General features: G+C 52.2%; 1 protein-coding gene and 1 long non-coding RNA gene across 2 annotated transcripts in view; both read left to right on the top strand.

The window, feature by feature from the left end:
• Positions 1-5,793, top strand: part of LOC142074673 (nucleolar protein 6-like) — a 29,109-nt gene extending 23,316 nt beyond the window's left edge. Inside the window, exons 25-26 of the mRNA XM_075135452.1 lie at positions 1,892-1,993; positions 3,229-5,793. Of these exons, the coding sequence (XP_074991553.1) occupies positions 1,892-1,993; positions 3,229-3,378 (252 nt within the window). The 3' untranslated portion in view covers positions 3,379-5,793. The remainder of the gene's footprint in view (positions 1-1,891; positions 1,994-3,228) is intronic.
• Positions 5,794-11,790: 5,997 nt separating this feature from the next.
• Positions 11,791-23,543, top strand: part of LOC142074675 (uncharacterized) — a 37,554-nt gene continuing 25,801 nt past the window's right edge. Inside the window, exons 1-2 of the long non-coding RNA XR_012670666.1 lie at positions 11,791-12,902; positions 19,086-19,192. This is a non-coding gene — a long non-coding RNA (uncharacterized LOC142074675). The remainder of the gene's footprint in view (positions 12,903-19,085; positions 19,193-23,543) is intronic.

Here is a 23,543-nt window from a genome sequence, read left to right as displayed (position 1 = left end):
CACGCTGGCGGTCAGCGTGCCCTGAGCTTTCTTGCCCTTCGCTGAGCTTTCCCTCCCTCCTGCTGTTTGCCTTTCGGCAAAAGGAGGAATATTCCCTGTTGACTGGGCTCTGAGCGTAACCCGTCACTCTCAGCTGAGAAATGCCAGGGCGGGTTGCCTCTTTCTCAATGTATTTTTAGACAGTGGTTTTTCTAGCCAGTTTGGCGAGATAATGCCTTGACCAGCCTTGCCCCCGTGAAGATCCCATGAAGTGGGGTGAGCTGGCAGGTCTCGGGATCTTCCCAGCTTGATGGCCTAATCGTGTTGCCCTCTGTTTGTGATACTTCAAGTCCGAACTCATAAATCTGGCTCTGAAGGTTGCAGACAACACCACCCCTCCCTGCTTATCAGGTCTTTACTCTTAAAATGCCACCCCACCCTTTGGGATCACTGGTAATACCAACCCAATCCACGTTTTTTCCCTCCTACTGCAATCCTGGTATGTCCATACAAGACCCCTTCCAAGCTTGCCTTTGATGTTGATTTTTTTTCATGCACATCCTCATGAAAACCTCATGATACAATGATGCCAACAGAGACCTCTCTTTGTAAGAGCGTGTCTGAGTTGCAGCTGGGGAAACTAAGGGGATGGAGGAGAAGGATGAAGAGGGAGCAGAGGGTCTGTATTTCTTGCAGTAGGTTGCTCCAAAGCTGGTGAGGCCATGTGCAGAAACTTGTCCTGTACTGATGCTGGGGGCTGTTTGCTCTGCCTGGTAAACGTGTGCCGTTGCCTGATGTTAATCTCCACCAAGATGAACAAGTGTCAGGGAGCAGCTTCTTGGCTGTCTTGGTCAACTGAGCTCGGGATGCATATCTCCAGGTACCAGCGTGTTGGGTGCTGAGCTGTAGGACCAGACTTTTGGGTTTGAAAAGTTGCTTGCACACAGCGTTGTTTATTTCTGCTGCAATGCTCATCCCCTGCCTTCTCGGAGTACTGGGAATCCAGCTTGCATGGGCCTGGGGGAAACCAGACTGTGGACTTTAGTCATCTCTTTATGCAAGATCTCTTTTTGAGCTCTCCTGCCCAGCGCTACCAAAGGAGCTACTCATTGACACAGCTGCTGAAACACCGGGGCAAGGAGAGCAGAGTCCTGCAGTGCCTCCATTGAGCATTCCATCTCTTTGCACCTCACAGGACTCTGTGTTACTTAAAATTAATTAACTGCTGTTATGTTTCTTTTTGGGACACTGTGTGCGGACAGCACACGTGGGGTTTGTCCTGGGGGAAGAAGGAGCTTTGATACCTGCGTTGCACAGATTGCAGGGCTTGAGATGCAGACCTCCGGTGAAAGGTCCTTGACTGGGGTTGGTCTTTGCTGCCGTGTAGTGAAACGATTGTGGCTGGATTGCCTGCTGGGCAGGGCCCGCCTCTTGCCATCTGATGAAATCTTGGACATGGCTGTTGGACACTGGGATCAGGACAGCTTGGTAGTGCCAGATCCAGCTGATTGGGGGACCATGGTGAGGAACACTCAGTGGGTTGTCACCTAAGGGGTCCAGTGTCCTAAAGCCGGATGCTGATTTCTGGGTGCTCTTGCAGGCCTGTGGGAGGTGGTGGATCATGCTTCTGCTCTCTGGGACAGCAAGAGGTAGGCAGCGATGAGGTCTGCATGCAAAACTTGGAGGCAGTGCACTGTATCCATCCAGCTGAGGGGAAAAGAGGCAGCAGGAGGTACCCAGGATTTATCCATGGGCTGCCAGTTGCTTTCCTTGTTGGGAATCCACTGGAAGAGTTGCAGTGTTTGTCCTGGCTGATGTGGAGCTGCTGTGTGTCCCTTTGTAAGGAGACTGAATCAAGGATGAGCTCTGGCTCTGGGATGTCTGGCCCAACCTCTGTTTGTTTTCTACCCAGGACGCCTTCAGCGATCTCGCCTTGTTTTTCTACGACAAACATGGTGGGGAAGTGATTGCAGTTTTGTGGAAACCTTTGAGCTTTCAGCCTCAGCCTTTTAAGGTGAGTTCTTGACTCTGCTTTAAGCTTCATGTCACCTTTATGCCCTGAAAGCTTGGAGGGCTTTTTTTCTGCATTGTAACTGCTTTGTCAAACTCTCGTCAGCCCCAAAGCCCTTTGAGAAATGGAGCTCGTAACTTCTGTCCCTTGTTAGAAAGAGTGAAACCAAGACAGGGCTGTGGCCACAGTGCCCCCAGTCATCAGCAGAGCTGAGAAGGGAACGTGTTTCCCTGGACGAGCCCCAGCATCATGATCAGAGCTCTCTGTCCCAGGTGCTCTTCTCTGGTCCCCTCCTGGGAGGTGGGCGATGCCTCCTTTGCCAAAGACCTTTGGTGTGTGCAGCAGGCTGTCCCATTCTCGTGGCTTTGGGCATCTTACCCAGAAATATGCAACCCGCAAGAAGCTGAGGTGGCAAGCCTAGGTTCGTAGTGCCCAAGTCCTATCGATGTATGGAGATATTTTCCAGCTACATTGTGTGGGTTGGCAAACTCTAGAGGGTGGTTAAACTAGGTGTGAGGCATGCTGGAGTGATTCATGCTGCTTTCTATGAAGGAAAGACGCAAAGAAACCAGTGACTCATGGCTCAGAGTTGGCAGCCCAGGCTCTTCTGCTGTCAGCCTCTAGGTGATTTATCTCCCCTCTCTTCATGGCCAGAGGGCATTGGCCGTTCAGCCTAGCTGCAGTTGTGAAACCCAGTTATTCACAGTGGTGAAATGAGAGGAGGAGATGCTTGCATCTGAGCTGAGTGTGGCTTGATTAAACATGAGGGTTTTTTTTACTGGTGGAGCCCAGGATCTCTTCCCACTCAAGGTCTTGACACCCAACAACAGAGCAGAGCAGAGCCCAGGCAGCTTTTACTCAGGGTCACGGTGTGGTCCCTTTTGCATACCTGTCTGCTCTGCTTACACAAGCTCCGCCATGCACCTGCGCGCTTTTTTGCCGACTCCACCATGCCCCTGGCCATTGCTTCTCTTCCTTCCTTGCGGTCTTTGGACTGTGGCTCCAGGGTAAACCCTAAAAGGGGCTGGAAGGGCCACTCTTGCAGTTTATTAGCTCTAATAATAAGCAATGATGGTGTTGAGAAGTGAAGCTTGGAAAATTGCATATGGTGGTGTGGCAGGGGTTGGATGTGACAAGGTGGGAGAACAATTTACTTCTCCTATTCGGGGCTTGCAGAGGTTGCAAAGCAGCTCTGAGCGGGTGCTCCTATTTGCACAATGTTTGTGTGTATCCTGCAGGTCTCCAGCATGAAAGGAAGGATGGTGACAACTCTGAACAATGAGCTGGTCTGTGTTCCCAACGTGGAGGCGATTCTGGAGGACTTTGAGGTTTTGGGAGAGGGCCTGGTGAAAAGTGTGGAAGCTCGTACAGAGAAATGGACTATCTGAGGCCACTGAGAGATGTCAGAGGGGCCCATCCTGAAGCAGAGTTTGTTCACTCTGGGACTGTTCCTTTTTATAAATCAGTCCTAGGAAAGGCTTTCAGCTTTTTAAATCCCAGAACTGTGCGTTTTACTCTATTTATCTTCATGTGCCTTCAGAAAAGTGGTGGGACCTGTTATTGTTTTCAAGAATACAAATGCCTTTTTATTTTGAAGAAAATATAAAGATGGGATAAAGTTTTTTGAAAGCGTTCCTGTTCGTTATAGGAACCAAAGCTGTGTTCACGTGAAAATGTCAAGGCCTGAAAATTCTGGCTGAGGTGTGCATTGGGAAGGCAGTTTCCTAGTTCAACAGAAAGTTCATAGCAGCTGCTGTCATTCTAGTGGTTAGCAAAACCAAAGAAAGACTGAGCCATTCAAAAATGACCAGGTTATTCCCCTCTGCTCAGCCCCGGTGAGACACATGTGGCATGCTGTGTCCAGTGCTGGGCTCCCCAGTAAAAGAGAAACGTGGACACACTGGAGTGGATCCAGTGAAGGGCAAGGAAGATAATAAACGGGTTGAAGCCTCTGTCGTATGAGGAGAGGCTGCAGGAGCTGAAGTGGTTCAGCCTGGAGAAGAGAGGGCTCAGGGGGAATCTTACCGATGTGTATAAATACCTGCTGAGGGAGTAGAGAAGATGGAGCCAGGCTCTTCTCAGTGGTCCCCAATGATAGGATGAAAGACATAAATTGAAATGCAGGAAATTCTACTTAAAACACTTTTTTGTACCATGAGGGTGGTTGAACACTGGCTCAGGTTGCCCAGGGAGGTGGTGGAGTCTCCATCCGTGGAGATATTCAAAACCCAACTGGACATGGGCCTGGGCAGCCTGCTCTAGGTGACCCTACTCCAAGCAGAGGTGTTGGATTATTTCTTTCGTGTGAAATGATCGTGGGGACTCCTGATGGGGAAAGAGGGAGAAATAAAAGGGAGCAAATGCACTAGTCCCATCCCCTGCTCTGATGGAAGCAGCATGCATGTTCCAACAGCAGTATGGGTGAATCACATACAGAGTAAATAAAACAGATATTGCAGAAACCAAAAATAGATCAAGCTTGGAAAGGCAAGTGGATGTTCAGGCTGTTTGTAGACAGTTGTTGCTTGGTAAGGAGCATTTCGGATGGGATGTTAAATCTGTTGTTTTGAGACCTACTGGCCTCTTCAGCTGCTGGAAGTGGGCCCGAGGCTTTGTGGAGGAGAGTCACAACTTATTTTCCAAATGTTTTCTCTGAAGTTTTTGAAAGCGGGCTGTGGCAGAGATGTGACACTGGGCTGATGCTGTCTACCTGGTGCCTATTGCTCCAGTGTTTGGAGGCACAGCGTGTCCTACGGGATAGATACGTGCGTGCAGCATCCCTGGTTTTGGGATATATCTGCTGTATTAAAATCACAAGAAACATTTTTCTCTCTTCCCTGTGCCAGTGGCTGAGGGAGGCTGTAGGTGAAATCCTTTGCCCATCTACTGCTTGCAAGAGCTTTTTGAATACACCTGAACTGAAAACATTGAAAGCACTTAGTGGGCAAAACAGATACCAAACCTGAGAAGAAAGCAGCACTTTCTGTTGCTACCATGACCCCTGGAGCCTAAGAAGCTGCTGACAGGTCCATTAGCAAATGAGATGCAAGAGGTGATTTCGACAGATTTCAGAAGCAGTTAATTAAGGATTAATTTTTAAGCTTCTCTTTGTTCTGTTTTTTCGTCCTCTAGATGTTGGAATCGCCCAATCTGCCTTCAGCGATGGGTGTAGTTTTCCTCAGATTGTTCCTGCTTTTTGTGCCTATTTACCTTTGCTCCGAGTGTGCAGTTTGACATTGGGATCCTGTAAATTTGCCAGCACAACTTTTGGACAACACTCGAGTTCCTGCACTGGTTACTTGTGCAGAGCTCGGCCTGTTCCCTCCATGCCCCTTCCTACCCTCGCTTTTCCCCTTGCTGCCTGTTGCGCATGTAAATGGTTTTGGGCCGGCGCGCTCTCCTCGCTGTGTGTATCCACGCTTTTCCCTAGGGCAGAGGCGGGTGCCGAAGCCCACGTCTGCTCGCAGGGGAGCAGAACTCCTCCAGCCCCGCTGCCGCACCAGGCAGACGGGAAGATCCTGCTCCCCCTTCCCCCGGGCTGTCACGGGATGCTGGCTTATTCCCTGCCTGGCAATATTTACAGAGAAGACGGTCTCTGCTTTTGCTGCCGAGCGGTGCTTTAATCCCCCCTGCCCTGTCCTCCCCAGCCCAGCTCCCATGGCGGGGTAGCTTGTGAGGTGTGCGAGGGATATACTCTGTAGGGGTACCCCTGCAGCACCTCTGTTTTCATCTGCTTCTGTTACGCTGTCAGGTATTATATTGGTCCTCCTTTTCCTTTTTGCCTTTAAAAAGATGTAAAACTGTGCGTAGCTTCAATCTCTTCTGTATTGGATCTCCTCTGTGCTCCCCATCCTTGGGTAAAACACTGCTGTTTGCAGCTTGCAGCAAAGGGTCGGGCAGTGTCCAGGCTAGCCTTCTGCAAAAATAACGATGCCGAGTTAACTGATGGTAAATGAACTCGTAACCAAACCCTCGTACAAGTACCAACCTGCTAGTGTTTTACAAGGTAACGCCACTGTGCTCAGCAGCCAGATGTGAGCCTAGGTCAGGCCTGTGCTGCAGATGTTCGCTGGTGTAAAGGTCCACTTTGATGACAGATAATGGTGTCTCAGCAAAGGCCTTGAAATAAATGCACTTAAGCCTGGCAAAACTGACCACTGCTAACCCAGCTTACGTCACCTGGAGGGGATACCTCTGTGTCAGCAAAAGTTACCCAAATAGCACCTTATCCCAGCTGTGCTCACAGTGCTCCTCGTGTTGCCAAAGCCTTGGTTGATCCATGGGCTCCTGCCTTCTCTTTCAGAGGAAGAGTAACTCTTCAATGCCCCAAATCCCGCAATATCGAAATATTTAAAGGCACCTTTGAGCCATTCTGGAGCCCTTGTTTGTATGGTCAAACATTGCAAATGTTCTGGGTCATGTTTTATCATCTGCTGAAGTCAGACCCCTGTGACCAATGTGGGTGGACAAAACCACCTTGAAATTTAGCTGGAAAAGCTTGGGGATGCTCTTAGGGAGTGGGTGTTGGTGCTATCTGGCTTCTTGAGCTACAGTTGGTATCTAAAGCAAAATGCAAAGCACCTCTGCCTCAGGAGCAGAGTCCCTGTGCCTTTAATAGGTCTGGAAAGGCAGGAGCCAAAGGAAAGGGGTGTCTCAGGTACCTAAGAGAGGACAAGTGAGGTCTCCATTGCAAACTTTATCTCCTGTTGCCCTATTTACTGCTCTTGTTGGTGCGCCGTGACTAATTTCTATTGTGAAAGCTGGGGTAGGGCCTGGGTTATTGAGAGCGCTCTTGTTTGACAACGCGTGCTGGGTTTCTACTTCCAGAGCAGTGAGTGGGCACTCTTTTGCTTGCAGGTGTTTGCTTAGCTGTGGTCCCATCCATAAACAAGAGCTGTACAAACACAGAGCTGCCCTGGAGAGCCCGTGCCTTGTCATGTCACAAAAGGCAGGACAAGGGGAAAGGGAGGGAAGCGCCGGAGGTGAGGCAATTGCAATGGGATTTGACGTGTCGCCACCGCTCTGGATGCGTAGGCATTGCCACCACATTGATTTTATAGAGAGATAGGAGACCTTTGAAGCTCTTTATAGCAAGTCTCCCATGCACGGGGGGTGAGCACAAACAGAGAGGTGTTTCCAAAGGGAAGGCTGGGCTGGAGCGATGTTGATAGGCTTAGCGGGTGGATGGAGTCAGCCAAAACAGGGCTCAGCGGTATCTGCTTTCTAGCAGGCCTTTCCAAAAGCCTTTCCTGGGCCTTTTCCCGAGGCACCCTGTTGTGAATGAGTGGTTTACAGGCTGCTTAAAGAATCACCGTCAAAGGGACTAGCAGAAGGTGATTTTAATAGTAATTTATAAAAGCATGACTTAACAGAGTTCGACGGCAAGGTTCACTCTATCACTTACTACGCGGATGAAGTATACAAAGGCAAATCAAGTTAGAATTGAGCTAGAATGACTTATACAGAGACCGAGGATGAAAAAAAAGGGTAAGGGAGACCCTCCCGGTGAGTCACGAGGTTCAGAGAAGACCCCCTTACTTTCTAAACTCCTGATGGGGTCTAGGCGTGGCTGGATCCACTCTTAGTCTCAGACTTGGACAACAGTTTATGTCTAAGGGATTATATGTGTTTAGCAGCAGTCTAAGGTTCATTCACAGTTTTAAGATAGACCATAAGATTTTAGCAAACTGTATTTGCTAGTGGGTACCTCCATCAATTCACACACACACAGACACAAGGATGGATAAATATACAAAGGTATACCTGTTAAAAATTCCCCTCAAGTTCAATGAAATATCCATGTCAAATTCTTGGCATTTCTCAACTGGCGAAGGGTTGAACCTTGAGGAGTGTTTTGACCGAGGAGTGTCCCAGCCCAGGTCCCGTGTCAGTCGGCGACGGTCCTCCGAACATGGCAAACGAGAGCTCGCGAGCTCTGAGAGGCGTCCCACGCGGGGGGAGATGCTGGGTGCTGCGGTCCAGCAGAGCTCGAAGGGCCTCGCTTGGGACTGCTGTTCATAGGGTCGCAAGGTGATGGACTTCAGTCATCCGTTAAAATTCTCAAGGTTCCAGTAACAATGGTATCGTTCCACTTGAGCTACAACTCAGATAAGGGTACTGGGGGATGACAATTATCCCCGCTGTTGTCCCCGCTTGGGCCAGGCACTGGAAGTTCCTGGTACGATGGGTACGTTCCCCAGCCTCAGCTATGCAAGAGTTCCTGAGACAGTAAAGGGACGCTTCACCGCCTGACTCGTTACACCAAGGCCAAGGTTTAACGGGAGTTTCAGAGATCATGGAGCGGCCCAGGAGAGGCGAGGGGGAATGCCCCACCACACCCCATTTGGGCAGCTTTCTCCTAGAAGGGTCAGCTCATGCTTTGCAAGGATGTTCTCTGAAAAAAGGGTTGTTGGGAGGCAGGAGAGGGGGTGATGGACGGAACTTTTCTTCTGCCGCCAGACCCCTGCTTGCCAAGCACCCTTGATAGCTTTGAACGACAATCGCAAGATCTATGAAACAAAGCTGGGGAAACAAGTGGATGAAACACAGCTGGGATGATGGGACGATCAGAGCAGGTTGAGTGCTGTGGGGTTTTCCTGCCCACTGAACTGTTCAGTTCTCACCGATCAGGGCCACCGAGATCTTTTCGGAGGTGGTTTGGGGTCTCCGTGGCTGTCTGGCTTCAGGCTGACTCCCTGAATGCAAGAAGCATGTGTGTCCTGGAAATAAAGGCACTTGTAGGGAGCATTGCGCTCGGGCACCCACAATCACTGGTCATTTTTGAAACCCCTTAGGCTAAATTTCCATGGCTGGGGAAGGAGCGATTGCCTGTTTTCTGGCACAGAAAGGGAATATCCTCCCCTTCTTTGCTGTTCCCACGGTGGCCGTGCTGCCTGGCTGGGGGATGGCTTGTTTGCTGGGGTTTCTGTTATCAGGAAAGCTCTCTGGACCTGAAGTGATTTTTTCCCAGCTGAGGCAGGAGCTTTTGGGAAGCGCCAGTAGCAAAGCAGCTCTGGCAGGCGGCAGCTTTTGACACGTGTGGTCTCCCTGGGAAGGCAGAGTGGTGCTGCTCAAGGGGTGAGCGTGGCACTTAGCAAGCGCGGGGTGCCTACCACAGGGAAGGGAAAATCAAAAAGTCAGGTGGGGGAATTGAAAAATTGGGAGAAATGTGATCTGGAAAGGGGCTGGGGTTGAGAAAGAAAGGGCAGTTTGGTAGGGGGGAAGCGGTGCTGGTCGCTGGCACCCCAGGGCCGTGCTGGGGAAGCAGGACGAAACTGCAAGTTGCTCAAACCATATGTGCTGGTGCAAAGATGCAGCCTCCGGTGCCGTGAAGTCTTTGCACCAGACCCAAGTGCTAAAGGTTTAGCAGTCACTAGGAGAAAAATAAGCATCAGCCACCAGCGTGGTGGGGAGGTGCCGCGTGGCTGGTGATGCCGTGGTGGGCTCTTGCAGAGGAACGAACCGGGGATGCCTGAAGGATCTCCCCATTACTCCACTTTCCTGCTGAGCATCGTGACCGGGTTCAGCAAACTCACTGACTGTTCCCACCAGAGCACGAGAGAGAGGGGATCTGCTCCTCAGGGCTTCGTTTGCAGTCACTAACGAAGGTGCCAAGGGCTTGCTTTGGCCGTGAGCCGGCACAGAAACACTCGCGCCTTGTGCTGGTGGCTCCTGCACTGCCGAAGGTACCAGACAGACCGTTCCTGTTCACGTTGCTCCTGGATGTGCCTGGAAAGGCTGAGGGAAGTGCCAGCAAAGGGCATGGCAGGAGCACAGGACAGCGTTGATTTATTAGCTGGAGTCTCTCCCTTTTGCGTAAATCATCTGTTGTTTCTGTGCATATTAAAACATTGAGGATCACAGTGTTTGGGAGGAAAACTACAGCGGTGATTCCCCTGGGCTCCGAGTTTGTAGCTTGCTGTCTTTTCCCTGTCAAAACATGTGGTAGCCAAGCTTGGTTTTGCTGAATGCTGAGCTGCCTCCTGTTAACGCAGCACGAGACCATGGTCGTGGGCTGGAGATGCTGCCACGGGGTAACCGTGTCCTTCTGCGTGCTTGGAGAGCCCGGTAGTGTTACAGGGGTGTTGTATTGCTACTGGGCAGCCAGCTCTGTAGTGACACCAGGGAGCAGAAGACCCCATCCTGGAGCAAGGACCCCCCCCAAACCAAAGGAAGAGCGGAGGGGGCAGGTGGTGATGTTTTTCCTCCATCCAGCGGGATCGGGGCTCACAGGGCAGGACCGCCTGGTGTGAGGGGTGTCCTACAGCGCAGGGCTGAGCCAGCTCTCGCTGTTAGGTCTTGTCGGTGGGGATTAGCTTTGCTAAAGGCTCAGCCAGGTGGAATAATGGGCAACCAAAACCCAGGCTCCCTCCCAGCCCCCAGTCTGGGGCTGCAGAAGGGTAACCCTCCTCCCGCGGCCGTGGTGCCAAGATCTCGTCCCTTCTTCCCCTGGCAGTCCCATCCCAAGGACCTTTCCTTTCCCCTATGCCCTTCAAAATAGACCTCCATGTCCCTCCCTTGCATGGACACAGGGCAATACATTGCCCTGCCCTATACCTTATATTTATATAGGTATGCCTGCACCTTTCCTTCACTTTTTTGGGGGTACCCGGGTACCTATTGGGGGATGGTGAGGTGTTGGGGAACCGTGTGCCTTTCCCTGGCACAGGTAGCTGGGGACTGGTGGCCTGTGCCACTTCATCATGGGCCAGTAGCGAAGAGTGAGAGCTCCCAGTCTCCATCCCTACAGCTCCAGCCCACGGCCCCTTTTGACACAGCCGAAAGCAATTCCCCGAGTGAGTAATACTCGCAGCTCCTGCCCCGTGATGGTGATGGTTTTCATCAGGAACTGCAATTTGTTTAGCGCCAGCAATCTGCCGCAGCCCATCGCAAAGAGGCGATGAGATACTTTCCCTGCCCTGAAGCACCGACGGTTGTAGGGAGGCGGGATGAGACATGGAGGGTGTGAGCGGCAGCCGAGGAGGGAGTGTTGGGGGGAACGCGGGATCTGGGGCAGGGATGGGGTTGTACATCACAGCCATGGATCCTGGAATGACCCTGAAAACGGGGGGAGCCTGTCCCTGTTGTCCGAGGCAGGAGGATGGCTCGCAGCGAGATGGGCTTGCAGAGCCACTTCCCCTGCTCTTTACCCTGCCGTGGACATGGACCTCATCTCAGCCCTCAGCAAAAGCATCCAAAAGCGTATTTGGCACCCCCCGCTCGCCCCAGCGATGTGCTGTCCATCCCAAGGTGGGACTGTGGCACGGATGCTGCCACCATGCTGGGGAAAAGCGTTGGCCTTCTCCAAACCTGCGCTCCCTGTCATGCTTACACCATTTCCCCAATGCAGCATCCATTCTCCCATCTCCCCAGGGTCGGAGTGGGGGGAAAACCCAGCATTTTTTGCAAAAATGCCTTACAGCCACGGTGCGGGGACACAGCTGCCTTTATCTTCCCGTCTCAGCTGGCGGCTGTGAGGCTCGTGGAGGTGACGGGGCCAAAGCCACAGGGCGAGTCGCTGGGAGCAGGGACATGGCTCCAGCCGCTCTCGCCCCCTTTTCTAACGAGTTGACGCTGCCTCGAGGCTTTGCAGGCTGGGAAGAGCAGCGCAGCATCTCACAGATAGCTTGTTCCCGAGCATGAAAATATTTCCACGCGCCCGCTGCTGCGCCTGAAGAATAACGTTCAAAGCTGCCAAGAGGGTTTTCTTCTAAGGGGTGTGGGATTGCCGGCGCGCGGGAGTGATCCAAGATAAACTATCAGCCTGTAACACGCTTCTGCGAGGCCTCTCCTGCACCTCCGGGTGCCGGCGTGCAGCTGTGGGGCAGCTCCGTGGAAATGGGACGCTGCAAAGCCGCTGTCCCTCCTGCGACGAGGGCAGAAGAGCCCTGCCTGAGCAGAGGGATTTCGCTGACAAGGCGATTGCCCCTGGAAATAAGGGGTGGCCTGGCTGCAATTTTGCATGGGAGAAAATTTATTTGGTGGTGAGAGATGGAGAAAACAGCCTGCTCAGCGGCGAGCAGCCCTGAATCCGCAAGCCACAGCATTTTGGGGATGCAGGGCAAGAGATGGAGCAACTGGATGATGCTTTGGGCTTGCAACTCCCGGTGGCAGTAGTGCTGGCAGGGACGGAGAGGGTGGTTGGCATGGAGGTGCCCAGGTTCCAGTGGGGATCGCAGCAGGTCAGGCTGGTGGTGGAGGGGTGCGTGGGCTGCCTGTCCAGGTCCCAGCTGCATTTTGTGGCTTGCGAGCCAGGTGCCACCCCCATGTGCCTCTGCTGCGTCCCCAGTGCAAGCTGGAGCGGGCTGGGCTGCCTCCCTGCCACCTCATGGGGAGCGACCCGAAATCTGGGACCTGCAGGCTGCCAGGGCACCCCGTTATCACAGGTACAGGGGGGACCAGCTCCCCTCCTCCTCCTGAACCAGCCCAACTGCTCCAGCCTTGGAGGAGCCGGGGGGCCAGCCGTGCTCCCAGCCATCCGCCTGATCTCCTGGCGCTGCCTCGCCGTGTCCCACAGCGGTGGCTGGCTGCTGCTGCTGAGGGTGACACTGGAACCCGGCGGTGAAACTCGGCCGAAGGATCCATGAGTTTCATCTGAAATCACAACACTGTTGGGAGGTTTCTGTGCAAAGCTCAGCAGCTTCGTGCTGAGCTCGTGCCAGCACTTCCACCAAACCTTTATTTATTATTACTAGTTTTTCTTCAGGAATTTTGGCTGGGCCACGTGAACCGGCAAACCTTGTTCGGGCTGAGATTTACAGCTTGAACTGGTACCCCTGGGGCAAACGGGTCTCGGAGTGAGCCAGGGCAGACCTCGGCCGTGCCAGCGCATGCGCTGCAGCCCTTGGGAAGGTGTTGATCACCTAGAAAAAAACTCAAAAGCCTCCATTGGGAGCTGCCGGAGACAGCAAAGGTAAGTTCGCTACTAAAGCAGCCATTTGGGGCTCCCGAGAGGAGAAAACTGTTTTGCTTGTCCCTGAATTGCTGGGTTTTGAGCAGCTCCGATGAGGAGCACAGCGTGCGCAGCAGGAGTGTTGCAACACGCAGGTCTGTTTGGGGATCACCGCCACTGAGTTATCAAGAAGATGTGGATCCAGGCCGTGTGCCAACAAAAATACCTAACCTGGGAGTGGGGGGGGTGGACGTAGTTGTAGTACCGAGAGAGGAGTGTAGAGCTTGCACTGCCCTCTGCTTTGCCCAAGCTGCCTCCATGCTGCCTTCTGTAGCGTACCCATCTCCAGTTGAACCCTTGGGCTTCATGTTACCCTTGCACTGCCCGCTGGGACAGCCTGAACCTGCGTTACCCCCAAAACGGTCTGCAAAGCCCTGAGAGGAGAACCCCCTGTGTCCATCCAGCTCGTGCCTTGAGCCCATGTGTCCACTTGTCTGTTGAAGCAGCCGGGAGGGCTGGAGATCAGCACCTGCCTTCCCACCGACCTTCTAGAGGGGCTGGGTGACCACCGTCTGGTCCTGGGGTGGGAGCAGGGAGGCCCTAGCTGGGCTGCTAAGTCCCATGGGTCCCACAAGCACTGTCACCCCGAATGCTGCTTCGGCTCCCTGTCACATCTCCTGGGACACAGGGGGAAAGGCTGGGAAGGACAGAGCAGGTGGAAACTTCTCATGCTGCTCTCTCTGCAGCAGCACAAAGGACATGGGCTGCTCCGAGGGTAGGTTTGAGTTTAGTCTTTCCAATGGGAGTGTGGCAGTAGCGTGAAAAGTTCCCGTATTCATCCTTAATCCACCTGGGATTTCAGCAGTAACATGTCCAAGGAGTGGTCTCTGGATGCTGCCTGTGCTCTCCATGTGCAGGCTGGGTCCTGGCTCTGCAGGGAGGCTTGCCCTGACCCATTAAGCTGGGACTTCAAAGGGATGTTGCTGAATGTCACACAAGACACGCGGCTGGGGATCACGTATCAGCTGTGCCGTGGTGTTTGCTCCTCTCGGGCTGAACGTTGGCTCGTGCAGTCCCTGAGGGTTGTGCGTCTCTTACTCGGTGGGAGATGCTCCCCCGGCAGGCAGTGGCAATGCCAGACTGACCCCTGTGCTCAGGGGGTGGGAAACATCAGCTTTGCCTTCCTGTCTTAAAGCAGAGATGACTCACGGTGGATCTGCGCTTGCTCTTTATGCGCTCTCTAGCTCAAGAGACTCTTTTTTTGCCTTGTGAGGTGGAACAGCTCAAGCAAAAAGCACGGAGAGGCCCCCTCTGCCCTCCACCCTCACGCCATCTCTCTGTAACCCCACCTATGGCTAATCCCCTTCTGCCAGGGCTCAGCCTCCCCGAGTCTGAAGTCCCAGCTCTGACCCTGCCGTACCCTGGCCACGTGCTGGGGAAACAGCTATGCTGGGAAAGGTAAGACTGCAGACAGAGGTGGGATGGTCGAGATGGTGGCAGTCAAGAAAGGTGCAAATTCCTAAAGGAAAAAAACGCAGGGAGTCAGGGGGTTTGTTGGGCACCATGGTGGGGTCATCCCTAGGAGCTGTGAAGACCAACAGACAGTCCCTGGCCAGCAAAGACCCTTTCGACACCTTTTTGAGGTGATGAGCACACTAACGACTAGCCGAGGAGCTGACGAAGTCCTAGCTGACTTTTGTGTGCCTGTGTGGGCCAATAAGTAATTGCTTTACACTTTTAAGCCTATTTTCCACCCTCGGCAGGTTTGATTCATCAGGCCCCTTTCAAGCAAGCCACAGTCACCCCATCCCACCGCTCCTTCGCTCTCCCCCTGCCCTGAGCATCTCATCCATGCTGGGGGTAGGGGAGGCTGTGTGGGGCTGAAAGGAGGTACCCCAGCACGTGTTGCACAAGCAGGACTGGCCACTGGGTGCCGTACCCCCCTGCTCTCCCTGTGCTAGCTCCTAACTGCTTCCTACTACCATCGTCCATCAAGCCGAGCTCGCGTGGGACATCCCTGCCCAGCACTGCACTGGGTGGCACAGCCTTTCAACCAAGATCTGGTGGGGTTCTGAAAGCAAGACCTCCTCTGCCAAGCAGGACAGACAGGCTCGGGGTGGGAATTGCTGGGTGTGGAGCTTTTTGGACTGGGTGATGCCAGTGGTCAGCCTTGATGGTTGTGGTCCATCTGCCTGGCAGATCTCTGGATGTCGGTGTTTGCTCCGCAGGGGTCAGTGGCAATAATGCCAGGAATGGGACGCAGCTGTGTGTCCTGTCCTGGACTAAGGAATCTGACCCAAGAGCAGGTTTTCCTGCTCATGCCTCGTGCTGCCCATGTTGTTGCTTCATCCTGCTGCTGTCTTGCTTCATTACCTCCCCTTGAGCGATCCTAAGATGTCCCTTCCTTCAGCAATGCCCTGTGCAGTGGAAGTGAGGTGTAAGACCACCCGCTTTGCTGGGCACCCTCCCCATCGCAGCGCTTCCTATGAGAAGGTTTAGGTGGCTTCCCATGGCTCAGCTTCCCCAGGGTAAAAAAAAAGAGTAGGTGAGACTAGTTGTGAGGAGAGTTGCAGTGCCTTGAGAGCCCTGACCCCTTAGTGAGGCTCTTTTTCCACCGTCGTAGTTGTCATTGCCAGCACTGAAGCCCAAGAGATGTAGTGCGAAGCCCAAGAGATGTTCCCAAGGTGATGTTTTGGTCGGCTGTAGCATGAAATCCACAGGCTGGTCCTGCAGCTGGGCTTGCTCTGCCGGGCAGAGCTCGTCACAGGGATTCAGCTCTTCCCTTCTATATGCAAGAATGTGACAAGATAAAAATGCATGTTCCTCCCCCCACTTTCATCCTGAAATGCTCTCTGACATGCTGGACTAACGAGGACAACAGATCTGCCGCTGTTGATGCTACCATTCTCTCTAATTTGAGAATTGCCCACGGCCCAGGAGAGATCTGGGCTGTGCACGATGCAGCGGTAGATAGCAGTGCTCACACCCAGATATGCAGGAGGTGGTTTTGGCCAAGGGAATCTGCCAGTTATGAGTAGGCTCAGCCCTTGGAAGAGGATCTCTATCAGTTCCCGTTTGCGTGTTAGAAGACGCTCCCTGGATGACTAGGTAGTGTTTGCACTTGGCCTGATGAGCTGATCTTTCTCAATTTACTTTATTTATTCATTTCCCGCTTTCATCATTGATCCCAATGTGAGAAGGAGCCAGCCTCCACATGCAGAGGTAGGAGAGTTGCACAGCTAACAGTTGAAGGTGCAAGGGTGACCTCAGGAACGGGAGGTGAGTGCTCCCATGTTACATCCACCATCTGTCTACTCTGCCCATGGTTGCCCATGCCTGATGCCTCCGAGAAGACATCAGCTTCCCTTGCCTTGTAACACTTCATTAGCCTTGACCAAAGAGGCTGTAGAGAGGAAGATAAGGAGGTGGCTGGGCAGCAAATGGTGCCCCAAAGCTCCAGCAGCAGATGAGCAATAGATTAAAAAAGGTAAAAGGTTGAAAAAGATGACAAGGAAGAGTCCTGCTTGCTCAGCTGCCTGACAACCTGCTTCCCTCTGCCCTTGACGCTACACTGATGTTCCTCCCATGCCCTAGCAGGAAAGCAGCAAGAGTGGTGGTCCAGGGAAAGCCTTCCCTGCCTGTCTTGAGCCACGCGCAGGGCATCACCATGTTGCCTCGGCAGCACTCGTTGCCTGGGCTCTGGGGTGAACGCTACTGCTTCTGCTCTGGTCAAAACCAGACGCGCAACCTTTTTGGCAAAGTGTGTCTGCCAGGCAGTGGATTCCCTATAAGACACAGTTTCTGAGCAGGAGCAGTGGCACTAAAACCAGAGATCTGTTGGCTGAGTTGGGCCAGGCAGCCAAGCTCTTGCCTGGTGCAAACCCCTTGGGCTCCCTCCCTTCACATGGCGTGGACCATTTCAGTCATGGCTTTACACCATGCCTGACCTTGTGCATGTAGATCAGAGCCCTGAAAATGCTTTAACGTTTGTGGTAACTAATAAATATGACACAAAAATACTGGCAAAGGTTTTACTGTGGCAAGAACTGTACAATGATGACTGTATAATGAAGTCAAGTGGTAACTATCACTGTGAATGTCACTGCTGCCTGCCTCCCAATATATATACACGTATCACTTTCCATTGCCATTCCTTAGCCAGGCACTGGACCCCAAAAACAAGGGGGGGAAGAAAATACGTTCTTTATTCTGCTAGAGCCCAGGGAGGGGTGGACGCTGCTATGGGGCTTCTGGGGGGCAGCTTGTCCCATGCAGAGGGTGATTTGCAACATGGGAGCACAAGTCTTATGAGGAGCGGCTGAGGGAACTGGGACTGTTTAGCCTGGAGAAGAAGAGGCTGAGGGGAGACCTCATCGTGCTCTACAACTACCTGAAAGGAGGTTGTAGCGAGGTGGGTGTTGGTCTCTTCTCCCAAGTAACTAGTGATAGGACGAGAGGAAATGGCCTCAAGTTGCACCAAGGGAGGTTTAGATTGGACATTAGGAGAAATTTCTTTACTGAAAGAGGGGTCAGGCCTTGGAACAGGCTGCCCAGGGAAGTGGTGGAGTCACCATCCCTGGAAGTATTTAAAAGACGTGTAGATGAGGCCCTTAGGGACATGGTGTAGTGGGCATGGTGGTGTTGGGTTGACGGTTGGAGTCGATGATCTTAGAGGTCTTTTCCAACCTTAATGATTCTATGATTCTATGTGGCTGCCTCTGCTCTCCAAGAGCTCCCCATAAATCACCCTGACTCCAGTGGGTGCTTTAGTGTCCCTGCAGCAGCAACCAGATCTTTTCTGCACTGGGCTGTAGGTGACTCGAGTGTTGCCGCACCTGTGTCTTGCGGTATTCTGCCCCGTGACCCTCACTGCACAGCCCGAGGCACAGCAGCTCTATCGTGGCATTTTTCAACCGAGGCAGGGAGAGCCTGTGCGAGACTCCCCAGGGACACCTGGGGAAGGGGACTGCTGTGGGACAGGGACGCTTCTAACCCCAGTGGCCTTTTGCATCTAGGAAACATGGTGTTAACTGCCCTGGCCTCTATACAGTGCACAGCAGGGGAATTCCAAAAATTCCCAAAATGCTCTGGTCTGAGAATGGAGGTGTTTAAGCCAAATACCCACCATTTCCATCCCCCTTAATTCTGGGCGGGGGAGGGTACGTAGTCTTGGTCTGTCCTCTCCTACAGCTAGCTTCCTTTCCTTCCCCGGCTACCTTCCTATTTTTACCTTTTCATCCCATCCTGTGGTTGCAGGAGAGCCAGGTCCAGTTCCCTCCCTGCCTGCAGAGACCTGAACCCAAGCGTCTCGTGAAAGCTCAAGTGGACTTGAGCGGGCACCAAAGTGAAGGGCCCTCACCAGATCTCCTGCTGAAGGCCCTCTACCATGCCCTTTCTGATGGAAGTGACTTGCACTTTCTCTTTTGGATTATTTCATGCAAAATGGGAAAGCTTTGCAAAGGAGAGATGTAGAAATCTCACCCATGGCCATTTGACAGTGAGGGTGGCTGTTAGCACAAGGGCTCTTCAGTTTTGGGTCTCCTTTCTTCAGGGAGAGAAGGGATTTGAGTATGGATTCCCCTGATCGTCAGGTAAAGACCACTGGGTGAAGGAGGTCAACGCTGACTCCTCTGCATTATATCTGAAGCTTGACAAAGCCTTGGGAGATGGACTGCTGGGCCAGTGCCTTGCCAGGAACCCTTCTTGTGCACTGCCTATGTTGTACCAAAATAGTCGTTGCCATGAGTAATTTCCATTGCTTGGCTTTGGTGAATGGTTTGACCCCAAGAGTTTGCAGTGTTCTCCTCTGAGCCTTGTGCTTTGGTGCACAGTGTATTCATCGTCATCGGTTCCCTGACCCAGGAAATCCCTGGTGCAGAAGGGCCGGTGCTGGTCTGCATTGCCTCTGCCATGGCCCATGGAGGGGCCTGTGCAGCCGGAGGGTCTCACCTCCCCTATGCATCTGAGCAATCGTGTGCTGCTACCCACAGTGACAAAATACCCTGCGAGACATCAGCCTGTGTATCAAATGGGATTCTGCATTACCCGACTGTCACTAAGGCTTGCCAGGACCAATTATGAGACCATTTTGTCAAATTCTGTTGTCTTTTGTTTGACTTTGATGGGAGCTCTGCGTTAGTATGAGCTTCAAAGCCTGATTTTAATAAGAATTACATGACCCCGTGATTATCTCCTCTTGCACAGGTCACAGCGCAAATTCTGTTTGTGTTGGTAATAAGCGGGGATCTCCTGAACGCACCATTTGTGTGAGACAGAGGAGTGGGTGGCACATCAGTCTTTCTGAGGAAAGCGTGAGTAGCAGCACCTCTTCAATGCTGTTTTCACATAAAGGGAGGATTTGGTGCAGGCACCGCCGGGGCCAGGTTTCCCTGGTCACGCTGCAGAACCAGTTTCCCAACCGGACGAGCAAGAGGCGAAGCCAGCCTGAGCGTCCCACGGGTTGGCATCTCGTGTCTGCCCAGGGAATTTTACTTGGAGTATAAAAGCCCGCAGCTTTCTGCCAGGCGTGGGGCCAGTCATCGTCAGGAACCCAGCGCCTTGTGCAAGAGCCCTCTCGCTCTTGCATTAAACGCGTTATCTCCCCGGTGGCACGGGTTTGCTTTCCATCTAGTGACTCAGCGAACTTGGCACAGAAAAGCCTTTGTGTACCCAATAACCCCTAGATAACACCACTTTCGGAAGAAAAGGAGGATGGGTGGAAGGAGTAGCTAGGAGCAACCCCCTTGCCTCTGCCCCCCAACCCAAACCCAATTGCTATCGCAGCGGCAGCTGAGCTCAGGCAGGCTCCGAGTGTATGAATTTCTCCTGGTGCCACAGTCAGGCTTCGGCACATCAACGTCTGTGGTATCTCCTCCCCATTCCCATCACCTGAGGAGGAAAGCTGTCTCCCTGCTCTGGTGGTAACTTCTCCATGACTCATTCATTTCTGCAGAAGACATGGTGGGAACTCCCTCCCTGGGCAAGTCTGGTTACAGGGAATGGTGCTCTGGCTCCCTTTCCACCTTTTGGTTTTATTTACGCAGGGCAAGGTTTCTGGGGTTTTTCATCCTAAATCTGCTGCCAGCTGGGTTGGGATGTGCCAGAGAGGTATAACACCCCTCCGTCTGGGTGTCATTCTTTTGGCCCACCTCTGTGTTCCCATGTTGACAGCTGGTGCTTCTCTGACCGAAAGGAGATGTGCCACTGCACAAAATCCCAGCTCCTCTTGGATTCTCTTATGGTTATTCTCCTGGGAAGAGCTGTTAGAAACTGCCTCCCTCCAATATAATATCATAATTATATTATAATATAATATAGAAATATCCCATGAGGACTTCTCTGCACTGCCCTTGTTGTTTCCTACCTCCCCATCTCACTTTTCAGAATATCACCTTCCATTTAAAAGCCCAACCCAGCAGCAAAACCAACCCTCAGAGAGGGCATTTCTCCTCTCCTCACACCTTTCAGTCTCCCTGTTGGTACAAGAAACTTCTCCTCTGCAGATCTGACACAATGGACCAAGCAGTTCCCAGCATTTCTTTGCCTCTGGGCCTTTCCATGGTACTTCAAAGCACAGCTAAAACCTCACTGTTTATTTTCAGTGTATCTATCTCCGCTATAGATTTATTGCTTTTCCCTTGTAACGTACGCTATTATCACTAAAAACAGCAGCAGTAACAAATTAATTTCACTGAGATCCCTGCTGATTCAATCTGATCCTGCTAGGCACGGTGGAAACTTTTGCAGACATTTCCTGCCCTGAAGTGCTTGCAAGCTCAAAATCCTGTCCAAGACCTGTTGAAGCTGATTGAAAGAGTTCTACTAAAACCACAGGTAGCTTCAGGGATCTCCAAGAGCAAGGTTTTCCAAGAGAAGGAGCAGGTCCCACCTGCCGTCCCAATGATGGATTGATTGGAAATGCTGGGTCTAATTTTAATGGGGTTCTTGGGCTTTAAAATGAACCCGAAATCCTTTTCCTGGAAAAATCTGAATATTGGGGCACAGAAATGGGACCTTTGGCCTCTGTTGTATGTCTTGGGGGCATCTATGGCACCAGACTCAGCATAGGATTCCCACTTTGTTTTGGTTTCCACCTTCTGGTGTGAAATTTGCTCTATTACTGTCAGCATTCAAACGTTCCCCATAGCTATTTAATGCTGATTTGAAATCGAAAGTGTCAGAAAAGAAAACCAGGCCTTTTTGAGCAATGCATTCAAGAGAATTTTCTCATTTCTCCCCTCCAAGGTGTGTTACAGCGGTGGATGGACACCCCCTGCCTCTGGGCAACCCGATTAGAGCCAGATGAGGTTAATGGTGAGGTGGTAGTGATTATAGGTTTGTTTTCTGTGGGATTGTCATGGTTTAACCCCAGCCGGCAACTAAGCCCCACACAGCTGCTCGTTCACTCCCCCTCAGTGGGGTGGGGGAGAGAATCGGAAGGGTAAAAGTGAGAGAACTCGTGGGTTGAGATAAAGACAGGTTAACAGGTAAAGCAAAAGCCGTGCACGCAAGCAAAGCAAAACAAGGAATTCATTCACTGCTTCCCATCGGCAGGCAGGTGTTCAGCCATCTCCAGGAAAGCAGGGCTCCATCATGCCTAACGGTGACTTGGGAAGACAAACGCCATCACTCCGAACGTCCCCCCTTCCTTCTTCTTCCTCCAGCTTTATATGCTGAGCATGATGTCATATGGTATGGGATACCCCTTTGGTCATTGGGGACAGCTGTCCCAGCTGTGTCCTCTCCCAACTCCTTGTGCACCCCCAGCCTACTCACTGGTGGGGTGGGGTGAGGAGCAGAAAAGGCCTTGACTCTGTGTAAGCCCTGCTCAGCAGTAACGAAAACATCCCCGTGTTATCAACACTGCTTCTGGCATAAATCCAAAACATAGCCCCATACTAGCTACTAGAAAATTAACTCTATCCCAGCCAAAACCAGCACAGGGATGTATAACCCTCCCTCCAGTTTGGGTGTCCTGCAGGTGGGCTTGGAGCCAGAAGGTAGGGTTTGGCTGGGAGCCGCTCCTCTCAGGCCGCCTCGGGGATGGAGTTGCACTCGGTGGGCACGTTTGCCATGTGCGGTGTCACACACCTCCTTAAGAGAAGGAGAGCATCCTCCTCTTTCTTTCCCTTCCTTCGTGCTCCTCGGATTAATTTTTCTTGATGTAAGTGAGCTGAGTGCTGGCTGATTGGGCCGTGACCTGCGTTTTATATAATGCGTTGTGCAACGCACTTTATGTAATCAGAGGTTTCTTGTGTAATTTATTTGCAGGACATTTGTGGAATCAAGGACCAGACCTGATTCCTGTTATATGGGAGAAGGCTAAGTGGAGGGGCACAAGCGGGTTTGCTGTTTTTGAGCTGCTCGCTGCCTGGGAAGGTGTGGTGTTAGGAAAGCAAATCCATGCAGCTGTGGGTTCGACGGCTCTCGGTCCATGTCCATCTCCAAAAAGGTCTCTCCTTTTGGAGAGAAGAAAGAAGGCAGGGCTTGAGTTTGTCCTCCTGAGGGCCAGGTCTAAAGGGGACTCAGCTGCCCCTACTTTCCACCGGCTATAGTGGGAGTCTAGTGGCTTTCCCCTTTGATGCCTCAGTGATGTGCTTGGAGATAGCCCTCACCATTTCCTCGCCAAGGGGGCTGGATCGTGCTAGAAGGTGGGTCAGGAATGTGAGGCGAGAATATGATTCAGGCTTTGAGCTGAGGATATGACCCGTGCGGCATGAGATTAAAATCCAATTCCTCCTGGCAGCTGCAGCCTGAGAGCACAAATCGTGCTTGCCATTCACGTTGCCCACTGAGGTGGTTAATCCATCAATGGGGCCTCATCCGTGCCCCAGGAATGGAAGGATCCACACCCAGGCTGTGACGGAACAGCTAATGGGCTGGAAACAGCCGATGCAGATGCCAAATGGAAGAAAAATAACTATGGGGCCCCCTCGTGAAACAGACTCTGGCTCAGCAGCACTGCTGGCTCATTGCGTGGCCAGTGCGTGAGTTGTCCCGAGGAGTGGTCAAATGGGGTGCTGCAGCATCCCAGAGCCTCCCTGGTACTCCCATTAGTCCTCTCCAGCCTTCCTCCCTAAAGGAGAAGTTGTGTCCTTCTTGCTGAGCTTGCTAGGGATGTGCTGCAAGTGTGGCCGTGGGCTTGCACAGCCCGGTGAGGTGGGACTGCCCTGTCCATCTCACTGAGCACCAGGGCCCTCGCAATACTCTTTCATGCTACAGAAGCTGTGCGTGTGGAATAACTTGGTATTTTATATTCTTTTGTATTCCTTTAAATTAGAAGTATTTCACAATGTCAGGAGAACCTGACACCTGTCCGTGTGTGAGCCAGGAGGCTGACGGGATTGTCAGGCATGTGAACAATGTCCTGCATGAAAAACTACAGTGGAGAAAGCTGTAGGGCTTTGGGTGCTAAAGTTCAGGTCTAATTAGTAAGGGAGATTCTAGTGATTAGGAGATCCTGATACAAACCAAAGAAGATACAGACAATTTGATGGACCTTTGTTCTGTCTTAATCCATGACCTGAACTAGCTGAGAATCTTGATGTCAGTTAAAATATTCTTCAGTGTGAAGAGAAATAAAAGAGGGAAATTTCATGAGACGGGCATTACCAGATCCTCTGTGGATCTGCATGGCTTGTCCTCACCACCTCTGCAGGAGGC

This window comes from Calonectris borealis, chromosome W (genome assembly GCF_964195595.1).
Source record: "Calonectris borealis chromosome W, bCalBor7.hap1.2, whole genome shotgun sequence".
Lineage (NCBI taxonomy): Eukaryota > Metazoa > Chordata > Aves > Procellariiformes > Procellariidae > Calonectris > Calonectris borealis.
This window is presented reverse-complemented; position numbering and strand designations above follow the sequence as displayed.